General features: G+C 37.6%; 2 protein-coding genes across 4 annotated transcripts in view; one reads left to right on the top strand and one right to left on the bottom strand.

Annotated features, from left to right (window-relative positions):
- Positions 1-11,201, top strand: part of LOC125064988 (protein outspread) — a 233,056-nt gene extending 221,855 nt beyond the window's left edge. For 2 of the 3 annotated variants that reach the window (XM_047672363.1, XM_047672362.1), the window contains exons 9-17: positions 71-424; positions 538-4,116; positions 4,201-4,370; positions 4,455-4,622; positions 4,749-4,901; positions 5,284-5,380; positions 5,994-6,066; positions 8,565-8,669; positions 9,134-11,201. In XM_047672363.1, coding sequence (XP_047528319.1) covers positions 71-424; positions 538-4,116; positions 4,201-4,370; positions 4,455-4,622; positions 4,749-4,901; positions 5,284-5,380; positions 5,994-6,066; positions 8,565-8,669; positions 9,134-9,189 — 4,755 coding nt within the window. In that variant the 3' untranslated portion in view covers positions 9,190-11,201. The remainder of the gene's footprint in view (positions 1-70; positions 425-537; positions 4,117-4,200; positions 4,371-4,454; positions 4,623-4,748; positions 4,902-5,283; positions 5,381-5,993; positions 6,067-8,564; positions 8,670-9,133) is intronic. The other variant, XM_047672364.1, reaches the window with a different exon arrangement.
- Positions 11,202-13,970: 2,769 nt separating this feature from the next.
- Positions 13,971-18,452, bottom strand: LOC125064871 (sesquipedalian-1). Its single transcript, XM_047672165.1, has 4 exons — positions 18,055-18,452; positions 17,778-17,963; positions 17,539-17,682; positions 13,971-16,189 (listed from the first exon to the last, which is right to left on the bottom strand). Exons 1-4 carry the CDS (start codon positions 18,257-18,259, stop codon positions 16,032-16,034), a joined length of 693 nt encoding a protein of 230 aa, XP_047528121.1. The 5' UTR covers positions 18,260-18,452; the 3' UTR covers positions 13,971-16,031.
- Positions 18,453-19,058: the final 606 nt, after the last annotated feature.

The following is a 19,058-nucleotide window of genomic DNA, read 5'->3' as shown; positions in this document are numbered from 1 at the left end:
TTATATGCATATAAGATAGATATTAGAATATCTACAACTTTTTTAATAGATACCTTTTAAACTTTTTTAGGCAAGAGGTTCACCGGATGGTGGTCCACCTCCTGATGAAGGAATCACTAGTTCAGCGAGCGAAGGAAGCGAACCTACAGATACAGTAGAGACAACGGAGACCACCGAAGGAGGCAGAGTAGAACTACCAGCTGAAAGGCTTCTGCACGCAAGAGCTGGGTGGCTTCAACGAAGAGGAGCTGGTGGTTGGTCTAGACATTGGTTCGTCTTACGAGGAGCTGCCTTATTATACTTCCGAGATCCCCACGCAGAACATAGAGGCCTGATGGATGGGGTTATAGATCTTAGCGGTATTTCGAGGGTCGTGGAGCTACCATCATCTGCTTCCACCAACGGCTACGCGTTTGAAACTGAGGTAACTTGAAAAAAAAACAATCTAAATTTATGTTATTTTATGTTTTTAGTCAATTCATATTATATTAATTAGAAATTAGCAGTAACTTATCATACTATATGTTGTATTTGTAGACTTGGGATGGAAAACACATCGTTTTGTCAGCGGTTACAGCAGGAATCAGAGCTAATTGGGTCTCTGCCATGCGAAGGACGGCTGGATTACCAGATTCTGGGCCACTTTCTCTAATATTGCGTGAAGACGCAGTTGATCAGACTTCTGAATCATCAACATCTCCGATTACACCCATAACTCCAAATACGGCGAAGTCAGGGCCATTCTCCTCGGACGAAGAATACAGAACAGCATCCGAAGGAGGACGCAGAGATAGTGCAGATTGGGGAGATGTTGGCTCTCAGCCTCCGCCATCACCTATACTTAATCGAACTCCAATATCCAAAGTCAAAGAAAAGGTACGCGCCAGAGGTTGCCAGCAAACACAACCTAAAAGCGACAAAGCCGATAAAGATGAAATAGATGCTACCAAAGAAAAAGACCTCCCTATTGATGAGGTTGACGAAAACGATAAACCAAATGAACCCAGAAAACGTAGCTACATTTCAACTATCGACAAACAAACGATCGAAATCGAAGACTTGCGAAAGCAATTAAAATTAGCATTGAATGATGTTAACGCTGCAGAATCGGAATTAGCGAGACTACGTAAACTAAAGGCAGATGCCGCGTTAAGAGAAAAGAAAATGGAAGAGTTGGTTATAACATTACAAAAGAAAGAAGAAGAATTATCTGTCAGGACGAAGGAAGCTGAGAATTTGGATGCAATAAAACAAATGTACAATCAAGACAAAACGATGTGGGAAAACAAGTTAACAGAGACACAAAACTTTTTAAAAGAATCAACTGAGCATTGTGAGTTATTGACAAGTCAATTGGCGACAGCACAGGAGACAATAAAACAGTTACAAAAAGAGTTGAACGAACTCAATGAAAGGCTATTAAAGAATATTAAAGAAAATGATCATCTTTATCTTAGAATAAGAGAGTTGGAAGGTAAAATTATAGCAGAATCACCGACAAGAGAAAAAAGAAAAAGCATCGGATCACTCAGTGATCTCAGTAACATTAATCAAGACTTAAATCTCGAGTCTTTGGAGAAAAATAGACTGATCGAAGAATATGCAGAATTAAGGAACAGATTCTTAATGGCAATCCAAGAAATCAAAACCATGAAAAGAGAACTCCGGGAATCACATAACATGTATGATGAGCTGGAGGTAACCAATATGAAATTGAGAAATGAAATGAAGCTAAGAGAGCAATGCAGCAGATCCGAAATAGATTTATTGGCGGCTCGTATATTAGATTTAACTCAAAAACTTACAGCTTCGGATAAGCAAGTTCGGACTTTAAAACATAAAATACAAAAAACTGAGTCCAGAGAAAAACGACGTAGTTTATCTTTAAAGGGCAGAGAATCGTTTACATTGGGTAAAGAAGTAGAGGAGAAATTAACGGAATTAGAAAATAAAATCACAATGTTAGAAACAGGAGAACCTGTACCCACCATTAACTCACCTTCAAAAAGCGCGTCGCCAGCCAAAGAAAAAGTATCCAAAACGGATAGTGTCACAGACGAAAAAAGGATGAAAAGATTAGCTGCAAGATTACGAAGAAAGTCCTTAGACAGTGCTACGAGCTCAGAACCCATGAAAATGCTAGTCCGACTAAGTTCACTTGAAACCAAAGTGGCTTCTGCTTTAGAACATCGCCGAGATGTAACGAATTCATGCGAATCCATCACCCAGTCGTTAAGTCCAATAACGAGGTCGACCGAGAGTCCCTTGAGTAATGATAGTCCGGAGAGTTCAACGGTGGGCACACAATCTCAGAGACATCTCTTAGACAGACTTCAGAGTCTTGAAAACGTCGTTATACATTCGAGAAATAAAGTTAACGAATGCTTGTGCCAAATGAGTGCGATGCGAGCGGCTAAGTCAAGGCGATCGCCTTCCCCGAGCGTTGAAAAGAAATACAGCATTAAATCGATGGAAAAATGCTTGATGGATGTCAGCAAAAGATTACAGGAATGTTTCGACAAGTGCATCATAGACTCCTCTGAGCGCCAACAGGCCGGGGAAGATGTCAACGATAACGTGGCCCAGGTAGTCGTTCAACTCGAGGAACAGTTGAGAACGAAACTACTAGAGATATCTAAAAAGAAGGCAGCGCTCTACGAAGCCGGAGAGCTGACACAGAGAAAGAGCTTAGAAATTCTAGCAGAGAAGCTAGCCTACGAAGCGATCCTAGTGGGCCGAATACAAGAGGCTCTGGAATCATCGAACGGGAGTAGATTCTTCGCTAGATTAATAAAGTCTGAAATAAACGAAACTAGTCAACTAATCGATAACCTTAAGTCTAAGATAAACGGCGACGGCGGAAGAGTCTCGTCCGCCACCAAGAGCTCCCTCGACTACCTCGCGAGGATACTCTCCCGAAAGATCGACGTCATAGCGAGCAGCCGCGATTCCGAGTCGAGGAGATCGGAGGTCATCATCGAAAGCGCGGACCTCGAGGCGCTGAAGGCCTCGCAGAGGGAGGTCGCCGAGGCCGTCGACAAATACAAGTCGGAGAAACTGACCGAGCTGTGCTCCGCGCTCGCCAGCGAGACGCTCAGCTACGCCGCGCCCGCTGACGCTGATTTCGAACAGCAGCGCTCCAACGCCGAGGCGGCGCGCGTGCGCGAGGCGTGGGCGGCGGCGCGGGACGCGCTGGGCGCCGAGCTGGTGCAGGCCGAGGTGGCGCGCGCGCTGGCCCGCGCCGCGCAGCTGTGCGAGGGCCGCCTGGACGCCGCCCGCCGCGCCCGCCTCACGCTGTCCGCGCAGCAGCGCGCCGACCTGGAGCTGTGGTGGCAGGCCGCGCACGACCACCTGCGCTGCGAGATGGACGCCGCCGTGCGGGACATCGCCGCCCGCTACCGCGAGTGCCTCGCCGCCGACCGCCGCAAGGAGGGCTCCCCGGGACTCGACAGCCGCGCGCTACTGCAGCAGCTGGCCGACGTCCTCGCGCAGAAGGCGCTGGTGGACGCGCGCGTCGCCGTCGTCGAGGGCACCTACCGCGCCTCCGAGCCGAGCGATGCGCTCCGTCGGGCCGACGACGCCATCTCCTCGCTGGAGACGGACCCCGCGCTCGAGGCGGAGTTCGTCTACCTGTTCCAGCACTTCTCGACCGAGTGCCGAGCGCTCTTCTCCAGTGACTGTTCGGGCAACAGTGAAGACTCGATGAAGATCGGCGAGAGCCTCGAGCGGGTGGAGGCGGCCGTCGCGGCCGCGCAGAGGCGGCTCGCGGGCGACGAGGCCGCGGACGAAGACGAGGCGGGCGGCGCGGGGGGCGCCGACGTGGGGCGCCGCATGGAGGCGCTGCGGCGCCGCGTCGAGGCGCTGCAGTGCCCGCAGTGCGCGCGCCTGCAGGACGCGCTGGAGCGCCTCACGGCGGAGCGCGCGCGCGGCGAGTGCGCGCTGGCGCAGCAGGCGGCGGCGCTGGCGGCGGCACGGCGTGCGCGCGCGCAGCTGCAGGCGCAGCACGAGCGCGAGCGCGCCGCGCTGAGGGAGCGCGCGCGCACGCTGCAGCGCCGCCTCGCCGCGCTCGACTCCGAGTACTCGGTGCAGCTGGACAGTCTCCGCGCCGCGTACCAGGTAGTATTGGGCGCTGACGAGTGGTCCGAGTGAGCTTTTATCGTTGTCCCCTGGCACTCGTCCTGACGGCGACTTACATTGCAGAGTGCGGTGGCGGCGGACACTCACGGCGACAGCCTGCGCGCGCGATACCAGCAGGAGATCGAGCAGCTTCGTGCGCTGTGCGAGAAGGGCCTGCTCGCCATGGAGAGCTCGCATCGGCGCATCGTGCGCGAGATGGAGGACAAGCACCGCGCCGAGAGGGAGCAGCTCAGGTCGGTTTCTCTGCGGGGCGACGGCTCCCTCGCGCGATCGTTCGCGATCGAGAGAAAAGTTGGTACATGATTGGGCGTTTGCAGACTCGAGAAGGAGCAGGCGCTGGCGGAGGAGACCCGCGCGACGCTGGCGGCGCTGGACGCGATGCGCAAGGCGCACGAGAGCGAGGTGCGGCGCGAGGTGGACAAGTTCAAGGCCGAGTTCCTGTCGCGCGGCGCGCCCGACCTCGGCCAGCTCAGCTCGCGCCACCAGTACGTTCCGCCCGCCGGTCGCTCCGACTCGATACTTTCGAACGAGTACCGTTCTCCCGATCGTTTAGACGTCGTGAAGTTGACGCTTCAGTTCGGTATTCTCAGTGGTGACGCTCGCGATTACAGACAAGAAATGGAGGAGATCAGACGTGAGATCCTGTCGCTGTCGGAGAAGTACTCCGTGAAGTGCGTGGAGTCGGCGGCGCTGGAGGAGCGGCTGTCGGCGGCCAGCGCGCAGCTCGCGCACGCGCACAACCACATCATGCAGCTCGACGCCAGGTCACACTCTTTCTGTCTATAAATATTTGATTCGTATTTGTCAGCAATTATGGGAAGAATTAGAACTTGAAGAGTTGACCAATCAGTGAAGCGATACTTAAGATACATTTGCCACAGCGATCCACAGAGGTTGCTAATATTTTTTCATTTTAAACGACAAAATAAAATGTTGAAAAAATCAGTAGGGATCATTCACTTTGCGTGGATATATTGGATCGGCACTCGCTTAAATAAACAAAATATCATTTAATTGCAATATTTATTCATTCATGTTTCTATAAGATCACAATCATTAAACCGCGAATTACATCATATTCTGATAGCTTACGCTGTTCTCATGTACGAGACCTTCCTATTTAACACAGCAAATTTAACATTACAGAAACAAACAGCTCCGAGCGCATATAATGTCCGAAGCGAATGAAATGAAGAACGCGGAAGCTTCCACACTCGCGCAACTCATCGAGGAGACTGCACCGGTACATAAAGCTTTCCTTAATCTGGCGCAGATCTCGGACTCGCTTATATAGGCTTTTTTATAAATACCGCTTAAACTACTGAGCAAAGTAGACCGCTCCACGCTTGCATGACGTCATGAGCACGTAACATTTTCATTGCCATTCATACAAACGTCACCAGTGAATATTTGGGACGAGCAATACTTGCACTCACGTAGATCAGATACCGAGCACAGTGTATATAAACTCAAATCTTCGCTTTCGTAGGGTTCGGAGTGATTTGATCGCACAAATTGAACTGTGCCGAGCTTGAAAACTGGCTTTGTTGATTTGATAACTTATATATACGATGTTTTTTTTTATTAAGTTGTTTATTTTGTTATAAAATTATTAGTACATATATTGGAATCAACTTTTTTTTTCATAATTTCACAAGTCATAGTAAACAATTGCTGCAAAATTAAACTTTGGAAAAATTGTTTTAAAAAACTAAAAGTTCAAATTTATAGTATCGAAATTCGCATAGTTGAATTCGATTCGATTGAAACGATCAATTCGCGCGATCACATACGAGTAGTTCGTAAGTCTGTCCACTGTATTGCATTGGCGTGGTTGACGTGGCGGGCACTAACAGCATGGGTCGGAGGCGCCGCTGTGGGCACATCTGCGCCGCCTGGCAGCCGCCTGGCAGGGCCACTCCGCCGCAGGTAACTCACCACTCTCCTCTCACACTCTACCCCACCCCACTCCACCACACCACACCAAAATACCCAAAACTACTACACGACACTCCACTTACACAACTCCGCAACTTTACAAAACTTATCAAACAAATTCATTCCACGGATGTTATGGATATCACATTTTCAATGTAAAAAAAATAAAATATGTAAAAGAATAATTACAAGGTATTAATTTTACTTTATTCATAGGTTATTATTTTGTATTAGTATTGCGTAGAGGTATAAAACGTTATTTCCATTTCCATGGCAACGAGCGGACAAAAATAAAGATTATTAGTACCTTTGAAATTACGAATAAACATTTCAAAAAATTTATTCTTTGAAACAAACATTAAAATAAACCAAATGAGTATTCATTTTTTCCTTTAGATTCTTACGTAATAAATATTAAACAGGGGGGGAAGGGGTCAGCCTATTCTTATTTTTTCTCATTATACGGGGGGAGGGCGTCAAAAACAAGCTAAAATAGTCTTACGTAATAAATGAATGGTCCCTTACATCCCTGATTCACTCTCACTTGATAGACTGGATTACACAGAACTCAGAATTTTACAATATTTATAGGCCCATCTTTAAACTGTCAGTCTGACTACACCAGTATGTACCAGTGAGGGAATGAGATTTGAGGACGACGAATTAAAAATGGTGATACATTAAATAGTAATCATTAATGCAACACAAGACAATACAAAATTTGCTGTTACAGACCTAAGTCAGATTTATTAAATACATTTGCTAATTATAATATATATATAATAAGGTACAGAACAACGACCACAAGGCCTAAAAACTATCCTAAAACACTACACTTTACAGTTGTGTGTTGTTTACTCACAACTTTGATATTCATCGTTTTCATTTTATTTTGGGATCATTTTATCATCTATTCATGACATTGTTCTCATTATTAAATAAATTAATTTGAAGAATATATAAACAATTGTCAAAAGAATAGGCCTCATATATTTGTACCGTTGTAAATAATTTAATAATACATCGCTTTCAGTGTTGTGTGTGAGAAAAAATATTGTCTTGTTTATTTGCTTGATTTAAGTGAAAAATATCGTCACTAAAAACATTAGCCGGCAGATCTCTCAGAAGTATTTAAATTGCGTCTCTGTATAATGCGTGCACCAATTACCATGCTGTTTTAAGTTATCATTCAAACCAGATCTTGATCTTATTTACATACAAGGAAAAAGTATTTGTAATTTGCAAACAGTATTCAAAGTCATCATTACACTATTATTAAGTATAATAGTTTTCTAATAAATCATGAGCAATACATACCTAATATGGGAAAACATATGCAGGCAGTTTACAAGGAAAACCCTTAAATTTACTTCCTTTTAAAAAAATATTTAAACAAATGGAAACTTGAATTTATAATAGCATTACAAGGACGGGGTCTTAAATACAATAATATGACTTTTATAAAGAGTTTAAGATGCATCAATAAGTCAATTTACAAACATGTCAGACATTTGTTAGAGATTAATAACAGATAACTCAAAATAAGCCGAAATTCCTTTAAAACCTAAGTTTTCTCGAAACAATTATAATGCAATTTAAGGTTAGGTTAATTTTGATGACTCGGGTAGCAATATTTAATCGAAATAGATCTGTGATATTCATTTTAGGCTTGTACACAACTGGCACACGACTATCAATAAATCAGAAGGTATTAAGATTGTAGGTAATTCTGAAATGCTACTGACAAATAAAAACATGTTGGATGTGTCTCTAAATTCAATCAAAATCACAGTAAAATTAGTATTAAAAATTTTAAATTTAACAAAAGAAAAAATCCCACCAGGTGTGTGCAGACGAAGCTAAAAGTGGTGTTGTCATATGCAACAAAAAATAATAATTGTGAAACAAAAATAAACGGATGTATTTAATTTAAAACTGTATACACACCCATTTTCTAAATTCAAAACTGTCTATTTTCATAACATTGAAATGAAAATTATAACTAATGATATTTAGCTTCATTTTGGTAAACATTTATTCATAATAATACGTTGCATGAATTGGTTTTGTAATTTTTTATAGTTTTTTTGTGTATAAATATTGAGACTGGGTTTTCGTGTGTGCTCTACAGAAGTATTTACTTGCATGGTGGTTTAATTAGCAATAACTTTTTTTTTAATCATTCACTAAATATATTGTTTCAAATTCATGAGACATTTTGGTTTTTTTATTAGGAAAATGCCATATACATATAATTTGTGTATTCTGTGTTTTTTTATATTATGATAAATAACACATATAATTGATTGGTTATATTGTACTGTGAATAAAGGTGAGGAAAGACCATACTAAAATTCTAATATTAATTATTTTGTTTTCCTTGTTGTTGGGTATGTTCCCTCTATTTCATGTATATACAAAATAAATTACCTTTTACTGATTATGTTGTAAACAAAGTCATTATTTATAATGAAAATTCGGTATTATAGGGGAAGTCGTCAAGGTCGAGCTCGCTGGAGTCGAGAGCCCGCGGGTCCGGCCTGCAGTACTCCAAGACCGACACGTCGAGAAACCTGCAGCTGTCCCCCGTACAGGTGCCTAACCATAAACACACTTTATATATATTAGGGAAAGAAACTGTATGCTTACACTTAAATAATACTGTACTTAAATATTTTCAATCTGTAAATAGTTTATATTTATTAAATTCAATAATGAATTTATGGCCACGAACTTATCATTGAAAGTAATTCAGTAAATGTCTTAAGGCTTAAAGCTTCCATCGCGTTGTACAAGTGTTGCCAGTTTATGGACATTTAAATGCCGGAAATCCGGCCGACAGGTGCAGGTTGCCTCTCGATGTTCTCTTTCATCACCGATACGACAACAACAAATAAAAGCAAGTCATCGCACGTTGCGACTTCGTGTCGTGTTTATTTAGCACTCAGTGATAAAAAATAAACTGAGAATTGTCTCTGTAATATTATATGGCCGAGGAAATATATTCCTTCTATGATACGATTGGCTGTCGTTGTTACAATAAGCTGGTTGTCCGCAGAACTGAAGCCGCTGGCCGGCGTCGTCGCCGAGCGCAAGAAGCGCTTCGAAGCGTAACGACGTCGCCCCCCCCCCCCTCCGACGCGCCCCCCCGCTGCACCGGCCACTTAGCTTGACGATAACCTCACCCTGTCTGAGAACGTACTTATATACATAATTGTACGTAGATTGTAACAGATCTATTGATCGAAATTAAACTTTACGGCGACGTATTAACGATTCTATTTGAATGACGTGGAGGTGTGAAATTGTAGATCCTCGTTGAGAGAAACGAGAGAAAACCTATAATTTCTCATGTGCTTTAAGCGTATTTGATTTAACGATGTATTGTTACATTAATATATTGAAAATGTATTCTCTAAATATTTATAGTTAAGTTATTGACTAAGACCAAAAATGTCCTTCCTCTGCTAGAAGTGGCCAGAACTTTTAACTCCCACCCACCACAAAACTTGTATATAACTTTGTTTGTTTTTTTTTACTTAATTTTAATTAACTATAGAGTGTATATTGTTTTCGATATTTTTCATTCTTCACAACTATTTTAGAATTATGCTATTTTGGACTCGATAGTTGTTTCATTCGCTTGACATTTTCTTGTAATTCTTGGAGTCGTATAGTTTTATTAAATTGTTTTATTCAGAATAGCGTAATTATAAAATTCATAAAGTCAAAGCTATCTCATCCCACGGACTTTCCTTCTTAGCGGTAGATTCGGGTTAGTGATGTATCGATTGTGTAAAATTTTAACAATGTGTAAATACTCAAGTCCGCTCATCTTTTGTAACCAGTCGTTTCGTGCAGTTTGCTGTTCATTTATCTTATAAGGAGTTTGTTACCAAATATTTCTTATTTATGAGTTTTTTTTTTGACGTTCGCGTTTCGCGTTATATTCGGAGACACAGCTATGTACTCTCGGGTGGATTTTTATGTTTTTTTTTTTTTGAGATAGTTAACGCGCCAGAGCTATAAAAGGATATATGAAAATGCTCAATTTCAAAGTACTAAATGAGCCCAGATAAAATTATATAATTTTCATTAAAAAAATTTTAATTATAAATTATTTTACCAAAATGGCTTCGAATTACTCTACGAACGTTGTTTGTAGGCATTTGACAGAAAACATTTTTTTAGACTTTGAATCGAACTTGTATCGAAGCATAAAAAGCTAAATGGTCGTTGGAAGGAATATTGTCGTAATGAGCGACAGTTAATCGCTGTGTCTCGTTAGTGTTTATAAAACCTTGTTTATGATTTTTGTAGATTTATAAATAGTTATTATACTTACATATGTATCCGGAAATGGGAGATATATTCGAGTTGGAAAAATTCTAAAGGCATGTTTTCAATGACCTGTTACAAAATTAAAATCATTGGATTTTTTAAGTTTAAAATTAACGATTTTAAAAATATACTGTAACGGGTGTGTATATTTAGGCATATTATATTGTTTTTTTTTTTTAAATATTAACACTTTATTTTAGAAGTTTAAAGTTTGACATTGTCACCTTGTGTTTCGTTTTAGTGTTGTATCGCACATGGCATCGAATCGGTATTCGTATCGATAGGTTTATTATTGACCCGGCGGTACTGGTTGGTCCCGGGCGTCGTGTGCGATGGGTCACATGTCACCGCGTGTGTTTGTTACCATGTTTTCCGAACTGGGCATTCGAACGGTCTTCCACTCATCGATTTCACCTTGTTATGTATAGTTCACCCGCGTCGGAGCGTCAAGCGAAAATATGCCTTATCACAATGACATATGATAGCTGCGGTGTATTTTGCTCAATATTGTCTAGTATTATGGGATATACCAAAATTAGATGCATATGCGCTTCAACTGGCAGGTCTTAACGCGACTGACTGCGACTACTGGTGTAATCGCGGGTCGTATGGGCATCCCTGTTATACGATACACCTAGCGCCATCTATTGACAAAAGATGGTGTTGTTTTTGTACCGCCGTTACACCAGTAGCCTCTTAGTATCTATATTATCTCCCTTTATTGTCTTAGTTGACGTTGTAAAGTGTTGGTTTATATAACAAAGATTTTTAAAATAAACTACTTAATACAATAATATCGTTTTATTTCGACCTTTAACAGCCTTATATAAAAGCACATTATAATATAATTAAGCGAGTACTATAATTTGCAACTCAATAACTTATCATTTCATAAAAGTCACTTCAAAGAGGAGATATTTATATACTCTTTATTGCACACCAATATAGACAAAAATAATAGGAGTACAACAAAAACAAAGAAAAGAAAAATGTACAATAGGCGGCCTTATCGCTAAAACAGCGATCTCTTCCAGGCAACCTTTGGTAGAGGAGAGAGATAGGATGGTAGGGGTGTACAAATTATTTAATACATAAAAAAAAAAAAAATAGATACAATATATATATATATATATATATGTAAGCTTTGTGATTACATTTGAGTGTTGGCAGTTGAGTCGAAGGAGGCCGTCTCAGTAAAAAACTATATAATATTTTTTTAATGACATAAGAAGTGTCAATTAATTTAAATATTTATTTAAAACGTAGTGATAAACGTTTTTTTTTATTAATTAGTATTTTAGTTCAGTTAAGAGTGGAAAGGACAATTCCAGTTCTCTTTAAGGAAATAAATAAAGCATGAACATTGCAATTGTCGATTCTCTATTTTTTAGGTTTGTATTAGTTTAATCATTTGTATTGTAAAATTTATTTGTTATTAACAAAATTAAACTCTATTTTTTAGATGAATCAAATTGTTTAATGCTTGAAAAACCCACGACCTTATATATATATATATATATGTATATATACGATACATAAATAAATATTCCATAAATATATAATTATATAACAATATAATATACATATACATTATAAATATATACATTTACATACTATAGATACTTACATAATAAATAAAATATTGAATTGCAGTATTTCTTCATGAAGCAAGATAGTGCTCTTTTATCATTTTTTTAAAAGAAGTAATAGTTGGTGCACGTCTTGCTTCTAGTGGAAGAGAGTTCCAAAGACGAATTGAATGGACTGTAAATGAGTCACTATAAAAAGATGTTGTATGGGGAGGTATTTTTAGCACCAAATTCTCTTCAGAACGAAGATTATGGCTATGTGAAGAACTGAGAAATTGAAAACGTTCTTTTAGATATGAAGGAGAGGACGGATTGAACAGAATACAGTACAGAAGTTGAAGGATGTGAGTATTCCTGCGAAGCCGGATTGGGAGCCACTTGAGCTTTTTACGAAATTCAGAAACGTGATCAAATTTACGAAGACCAAATATGAATCTGATGCAAAGATTTTGGAGACGCTCAAGTTTATTAAGTTGCTCCTCTTTTAGATCAAGATAACATGCGTCAGCATAATCGAGAATTGGTAGTAGGAGTGACTGTGCTAACATAATTTTGGTAGGGATGGGTAGAAAGTTGCGTAATCTTCGAAGGGAGCCAACGGCTGCAAAAATTTTTTTACTAGTCTCACTTATCTGTGGTTCCCAAGATAGGTGCTGGTCAAAGGTAATTCCCAAATTCCTAGCTGTAACACTGAACGGTATGTTAACACCGCTAAAGTGTACAGCCGGGAGATCCGAAAAAGATATACGTGAAATTAATTTTGAACTACCAATAATCAGCACCTGTGTTTTATTTGGGTTTACACGTAATCCAAATGCAGTAGACCACTTTGAAATATTTAATAAATCATTATTTACTAAATGTATAGTTTCAGGAAGGTTCGCAATTTTACTTTGTGAATAGATCTGAAGATCATCTGCATACAGGTGATAGAGAGAACATATATGAGAAGTGATGGTACTTATAAAGACCGAAAACAAGAGGGGAGACAACACGCCACCTTGTGGAACGCCAGCAGTTATAGGAGCCCATTCTGAGAAAGAATCTTGAACTCTTATCCGTTGCCGGCGCCCATACAAGTAAGAATGAAACCAATCGATTACTTTAGGAGATATGTTAAGAGAACACAAAATAGCAAGAAGAATATCAAAGTCTACAGTGTTGAAAGCATTACTAAAATCTAATAATGTCAACACAGTAACCTGTTGATTATCCATTCCTAATCTAATGTCATCAGTTATTTTGATCAGAGCCGTAGTCGTACTATGACCAGGACGAAAGCCAGATTGTAAAGGATTCAATAGGACATTTTTTGAAAGGTATTGGTTTAATTGATTGTGAATAAGGCGCTCAAGTACTTTAGACAGGAAAGGGAGAATGGATATAGGACGATAATCAGTGTAAGATGAAGGATTTGTTTTTTTGGGGAGGGGGATGACTTGTGCGTCTTTCCAGGATTCAGGGAATTCACAAAGGATAATGGATTGGTTTAAAATATGTGTGACTACAGGAATTATGATATCTAGGATTGGGAGGATCATCTTACGACTAATGCAATCCGAACCAACGGCATCAGAATTTATTGCTAAAATGTTCTTCTTAACATCACTATCAGTAAATTGACTAAAGGAAAAAGGAGAATTTTCAGGAGTTGATTTAGCAGAAATTTCTTTTAAAGTATTAGACTTCACAGCAGTGTCGAAAGTTTGAGAGGACGAAAAATGATTATTTAATTCATTTAAATTAATATTATGAGTATTAATGTTTTTGGATGTTTTTCCAACTCCTAAGGACTTGAGAAATTTCCAGATTCTAGCTGACTCCTCTTCCTCGGCTATAGATTTATGGATATGGCGTCGTTGATTATCCCTACATAGCCTGTTGCAGCGATTGCGAAGATTCGATTCGATTCGAGATATATAAATAACAAAAATAATTACAATATAAAAATTAAAGTAAAAACAAAAATACTTTTATTTGATTAATATATGTAGTAAAACTATTATAATTGACTATAATGTCGTCATCAGCAGAGAAATTCTGCGCATAGTTTAGTTCAATGACTTGAAAATGGCTAGAACTGACTGGAGGAGGACACCGCTACATAGTAGCTCCGACGCAGAAGACCGGGTCAAAGTGTGAAAACCGCGACGCACACCTTCTCCGCCCGCTACACGAGGCGTCGCTGGTCTTATGAAGATACTCAGTACCCTCGGTTTCGTAGATCCACATATCGCGGGTTTTTTAATTCATATTCCGGTGTACTAAAGCGCAGTCGGCACCACTTCATGTAGAAAACACGAAACGCGTTTTTACAATGAGATAAAAAAAAAAAGTTTGGAAATGGAACGGCCTTTAAATTTATTGCATAAGTTTGTCTCACCGAAAATAACAGGTTAAATAAATACTTATATTGTTATAAGAAAAATCAACTCTACACACAAAAATCTATGAAAGAAGTTGTGTAATTAAAACAAAAAGTAATAATAATAATAATATATATATATTAACAAATACATTCTTAAAATGAAGTCCGTAAATAATAAATTCAAATTAAAAACTATTAATTTATCGTTTTTCCTAATAAAATAAAATTGGCAAGCGAGCTTAACAATAAATTTAGATTTTGAAGATCTTCCCTTCCAAAGGATTCAATATAAATAATAATTTCAGTTCCTAGCTTATTAGTACAATATGATATGTTTAAAGCTTCAAGCTTGGTAAAAAATTAACAATTATCTTTTTTTGTTTAACGCTAATATAAATGGGCATCGACGAAATAGTTTAGTGCCATTATGTCACATATTTGTCAAATGTTTAATTTTTTGTTAGGTCACTAATGGCTGGTCATTGGCTTTAGAGTTATCACTATTAAAAATTGGAAAAAAGGTTTATTTTAAATTTTAAAAATATTCAGAGCAACAAATTCCTCAAATTTTCAAATATGATTGTGGGCCAGCTTCGACCAAAGAGCGCACACTAGTATAAATTAAAATACTGAGTGTATTCTACTTATTGTTTTCCATTTGCTTGTCTGCCTATCTTTATTATAAATGACAAATCTAAGAAAAGTTAAAGATATCGATAAATCTTAAACAAAGCAGTCAGGTGGACCAGACTGAACTAATGTTTACAGCAACATGATCAAGACTGTAACTGTTATTTAAAGGGTGACATGTATAAGCTGATTATCTGAGTTATAGATATATATTAGTTCCGTAAACTTATAATTCATCAGCCAATAGGAATCACATTCGCGGGGCAGATATTTTACAAGAAACTCATGACACTCACTCCGATGCCTCTGTGATTTTATTACACTAAAAGCTTGCCTAAAGTGGTAGCAAAACAATTTTTAATTAATCTAAACATTCGCTAGTTTTAATTGAAAATGAAACAAATAATTTTGTTTCTGTATACTTTAAACATTTGCGATATATATTACAAATTTCATCTTTAAAAATTGGAATTTGTGAACAAACACACATTATTAAAATAATAAATAAATATCATCAAAGTCAGAGAGGGAGAAAATATAGGATAGACAAGATCATAGCTATTGTTTGCTTGTTGGTAACATAATAAATAAACATAATATGTTCTTGTGACAATGTTCATGTCTAGCTATTCTGAAACAACAAACTCTAAATTCACCTCAGACCATGAACATGAAATTAGACAATTATACATACAACATAATGTAACTACAATAATTTTAACATTTAAATCACACATGTATTTATATACATTAATATGGTACCAAGTGAATTCTCACAGAATAATCTGTAAGATGTAACGGCTTTACATACTACAAGTATATGCAAAGTATTCAATAAATATATTGAGTATGCAATAAATACATGTAATATTATCACAACAAAATTCAGATGTATCACTTTCATTTTCAAATCTTGCAAACTTGTTCAATACTGCCAAGTAATACAAATCGTAGCTGATTTCATCAACCTTCAAACTACAATTGCAATGAGATATTGAATTCATATATCAGTGTTAACGTATTTAGCCTCACAGTTGTATTAGAGGTCGCTCGACAGCATCATCGCGCATGCGCAGCCGCGCGCGCCACTCGCTGCGATCTGAAAGGATCTTTCGACCATAGGATTTGTGGATATCGCGAAATGGTACTTTTTTACGGGGAAGCTCTGACTTCACACTCTCTTTGTCTGAAAGAAATTATTAGGAATGTATAAGATACATTTACTATACTACAACATTGCTAAAACAATTACATTTCATGATAATAATAATAATTATTATTAAAGTCAAACTTATGTGGAACATTAAAGACATGGTTTTATTATAAATTTATCCACTTTTATGTATTAAGATGTTCAGCAACAGGAATGTATATTAACAATGTCATATTAACAATGTCTTTGTTATTACCATTACTTGTTGAAAAGATTATTTACTTAGATTTTGATCTGCAGTTGATAATAGGCTAGTTGACAAAATTTGGAAATTAGTTTAAAACTATAGCTTAGCATCTATTTCACCCCAAAAATATTATATTTTAAGAAAAATAGGTTTTTTATGTTAGTATTTTGAGTTTTTAGAAATGAACTTGAAATTACCGCGAAAAAGGCCAAGATTGTCATGGCGTCTTGAATGACGTCACACCTCGCGAAACAGCCGTGTTTGTGTATGACAGTCAATTGTGTTTTTTAATAAATAATGAATTCCTCGTATTATAAATACTGTATGGTGCCCCAATGTGAAAGTACAACGATAAAAACGTCAGACAAATTATTCATATACGTACTAAACAATAAATAAATACGAATAAAGTGGTTAAATGGCATGGAGGTAAGATGCTCTTACTTTGTCAACTAATTCCACAATTTATTTCTGTGAAGACCATTTCGATGTAAGTATTAAATACAACTTGATATATCTATTTATAAATGTATAGTAAAAGAAATGAATTTAGCAAATATAATATATCAAACATAACCTATAAAATGTTAGGACTAGAATAGGATTTTATGATTTGTTTGAGTTAAAATAATATTTTCGTTTTATAAAATGAAATAATTCAAACTCTTCTTATTTTTTTAGTTGCCAAATGATATGACTAATTATACAGAGTATCATATTATGGGTAAAGACACAAGTGCGCATGAAACCAGGTTGTATACCAACGAAGTTCGAATGCCAAGAAGATATATGTTGAAAAAACAAAGTTTGTCAATAATCGCAGAGTGTTTGAAAGATCCAGAACCAAGTAGTACCCCCAGTTTATCTGCCATAATGATAGAAACTTTAGAAACAACGTAGCGTTTCGCGCTTGTTTCGCGAGGTGTGACGTCACGCGACTCTGATTGGTGTTTAATGTCACGTGATTAAATGCCTCATTTTGTCGATTTTATTTTCCAAAAATATTATTAATCTTTTATTATTTTTGTAGAAAAGTTGTTTTTTTATTTACTAATTATCATGGTTAATCATTAGAAACTCAAAGCCATCCGATTTATTATTAGTAGAAACAAGCCTATTGTGCAAGTTTACTTACGGTGTCTACTCCCTGGTACTGCTTTAGTCTCTCCTTCGGGAGCTTTGTTGAAGGGATTGTAACGTTGACCTCGGGGTGGAACCTTGGGTTCATCTTCAGGAGACGTGACTGTAACTAATGCAGCAGCCTCGGCAGCCTCTTCAGCTGTGATTTAAACAATTTTTTGTATACATTTTCAAGTATTTAATTATTAAAAAAAATATTACAATAATGACATAAAAATGCATTGTTTTTATTACCCTGAGCTTCATCCAGCTGTCTTTGCAGCTCAGCCACCATCAATTTCATATAATCATAACTTGCACAAGCCAAAGCCTTCATCCAAGCTTCCATTGAGGCTTGTGAGTTTGTGCACAAGAAATATGTACGTCCACCTTCACAGTGGAACACTATCTTGAAACTGTACGACTCTTCTTCCGTCAATTCTGTAAAACAGTAAACAAATCAAAACTGTTTCGTTTTAAAAAAATTACAATACTAACATTTTATAAGTTCAAATTATAGTAAATAGTTTACCAATCGTACATCCTTCCAGTATAATAACACCGACTGGTTCTTTATCTCCTTTTTTGTCGAAATAAAACAGTAGATTTCCTTTCAAAGTAAACCATCTGCGTTGGTAGCTTTTTCCTACTTCGCCTCTCATATCTAGCCATCCCTCACGATCTACTGGAGTTGCTGATGAAGCGAACGCACATAAATTCTTCTCATTGATCTTCATTTTGCCTTAATTATCTTAATTCTTAATAGATCTATATATTAGGTAAGGCCAACACAAACACTTTTAACAATGAAGGTACATATTCGAAAAAGTATATAAATATCAATCTTTAACATCACTCAATTAGGTTTAAGCAATGAAAAAATTGTTAAATATGAAATAAACTGAGACATATTCCTTTTTCTATTTTTAATTTTTATTTTCTTTAATATTAGAAATGTCAACTCGATAAGTCAAGTTGATTTTTTTTATGTGTCACATACCTCATACAGGCAAAGATCTGCAATAATACAGACTAATTTATGTAATCGAATAACTAATTTAAGGAAAATTAAAGAATAAAATTGAAGAAAGAATCTATTAGGCTTAGTGCTTTTATTAGTGACAAAGTATATTTTTTTACAACATTTAGAATATAATATAATAGAATAAAACCTTAAACCGTCGCCAACTGTATTTTGTAAACTAAGCCATTAGTTCGAACCAAAAGTTAAAATATGAAAGTTTTTTTATATTGATAAATACATTTTTTTTATATATAGTTGTAATTTTTGCAAATTACTAATTAGTCCGCTTTCAATTGCGTAATTATATTATGAATTATTTATAAAATCGCTATATATAATTATTACTTTTAAAATAATCATTAAATTTAAGATATAAAACAAACTGTTGGCTAAAAGTTTTAGGCTTTTTAATTTTGTAACGTTTAGGATTATTTATAAACGACCAATTTCATATTTATTCTAATAAAATTAATATTCTCCTAACATAAGCCGTGGGGTTTCGATATCAAAAA

The sequence above is a fragment of the Vanessa atalanta genome, chromosome 6 (genome assembly GCF_905147765.1).
Source record: "Vanessa atalanta chromosome 6, ilVanAtal1.2, whole genome shotgun sequence".
Taxonomy (NCBI): domain Eukaryota; kingdom Metazoa; phylum Arthropoda; class Insecta; order Lepidoptera; family Nymphalidae; genus Vanessa; species Vanessa atalanta.
This window is presented reverse-complemented; position numbering and strand designations above follow the sequence as displayed.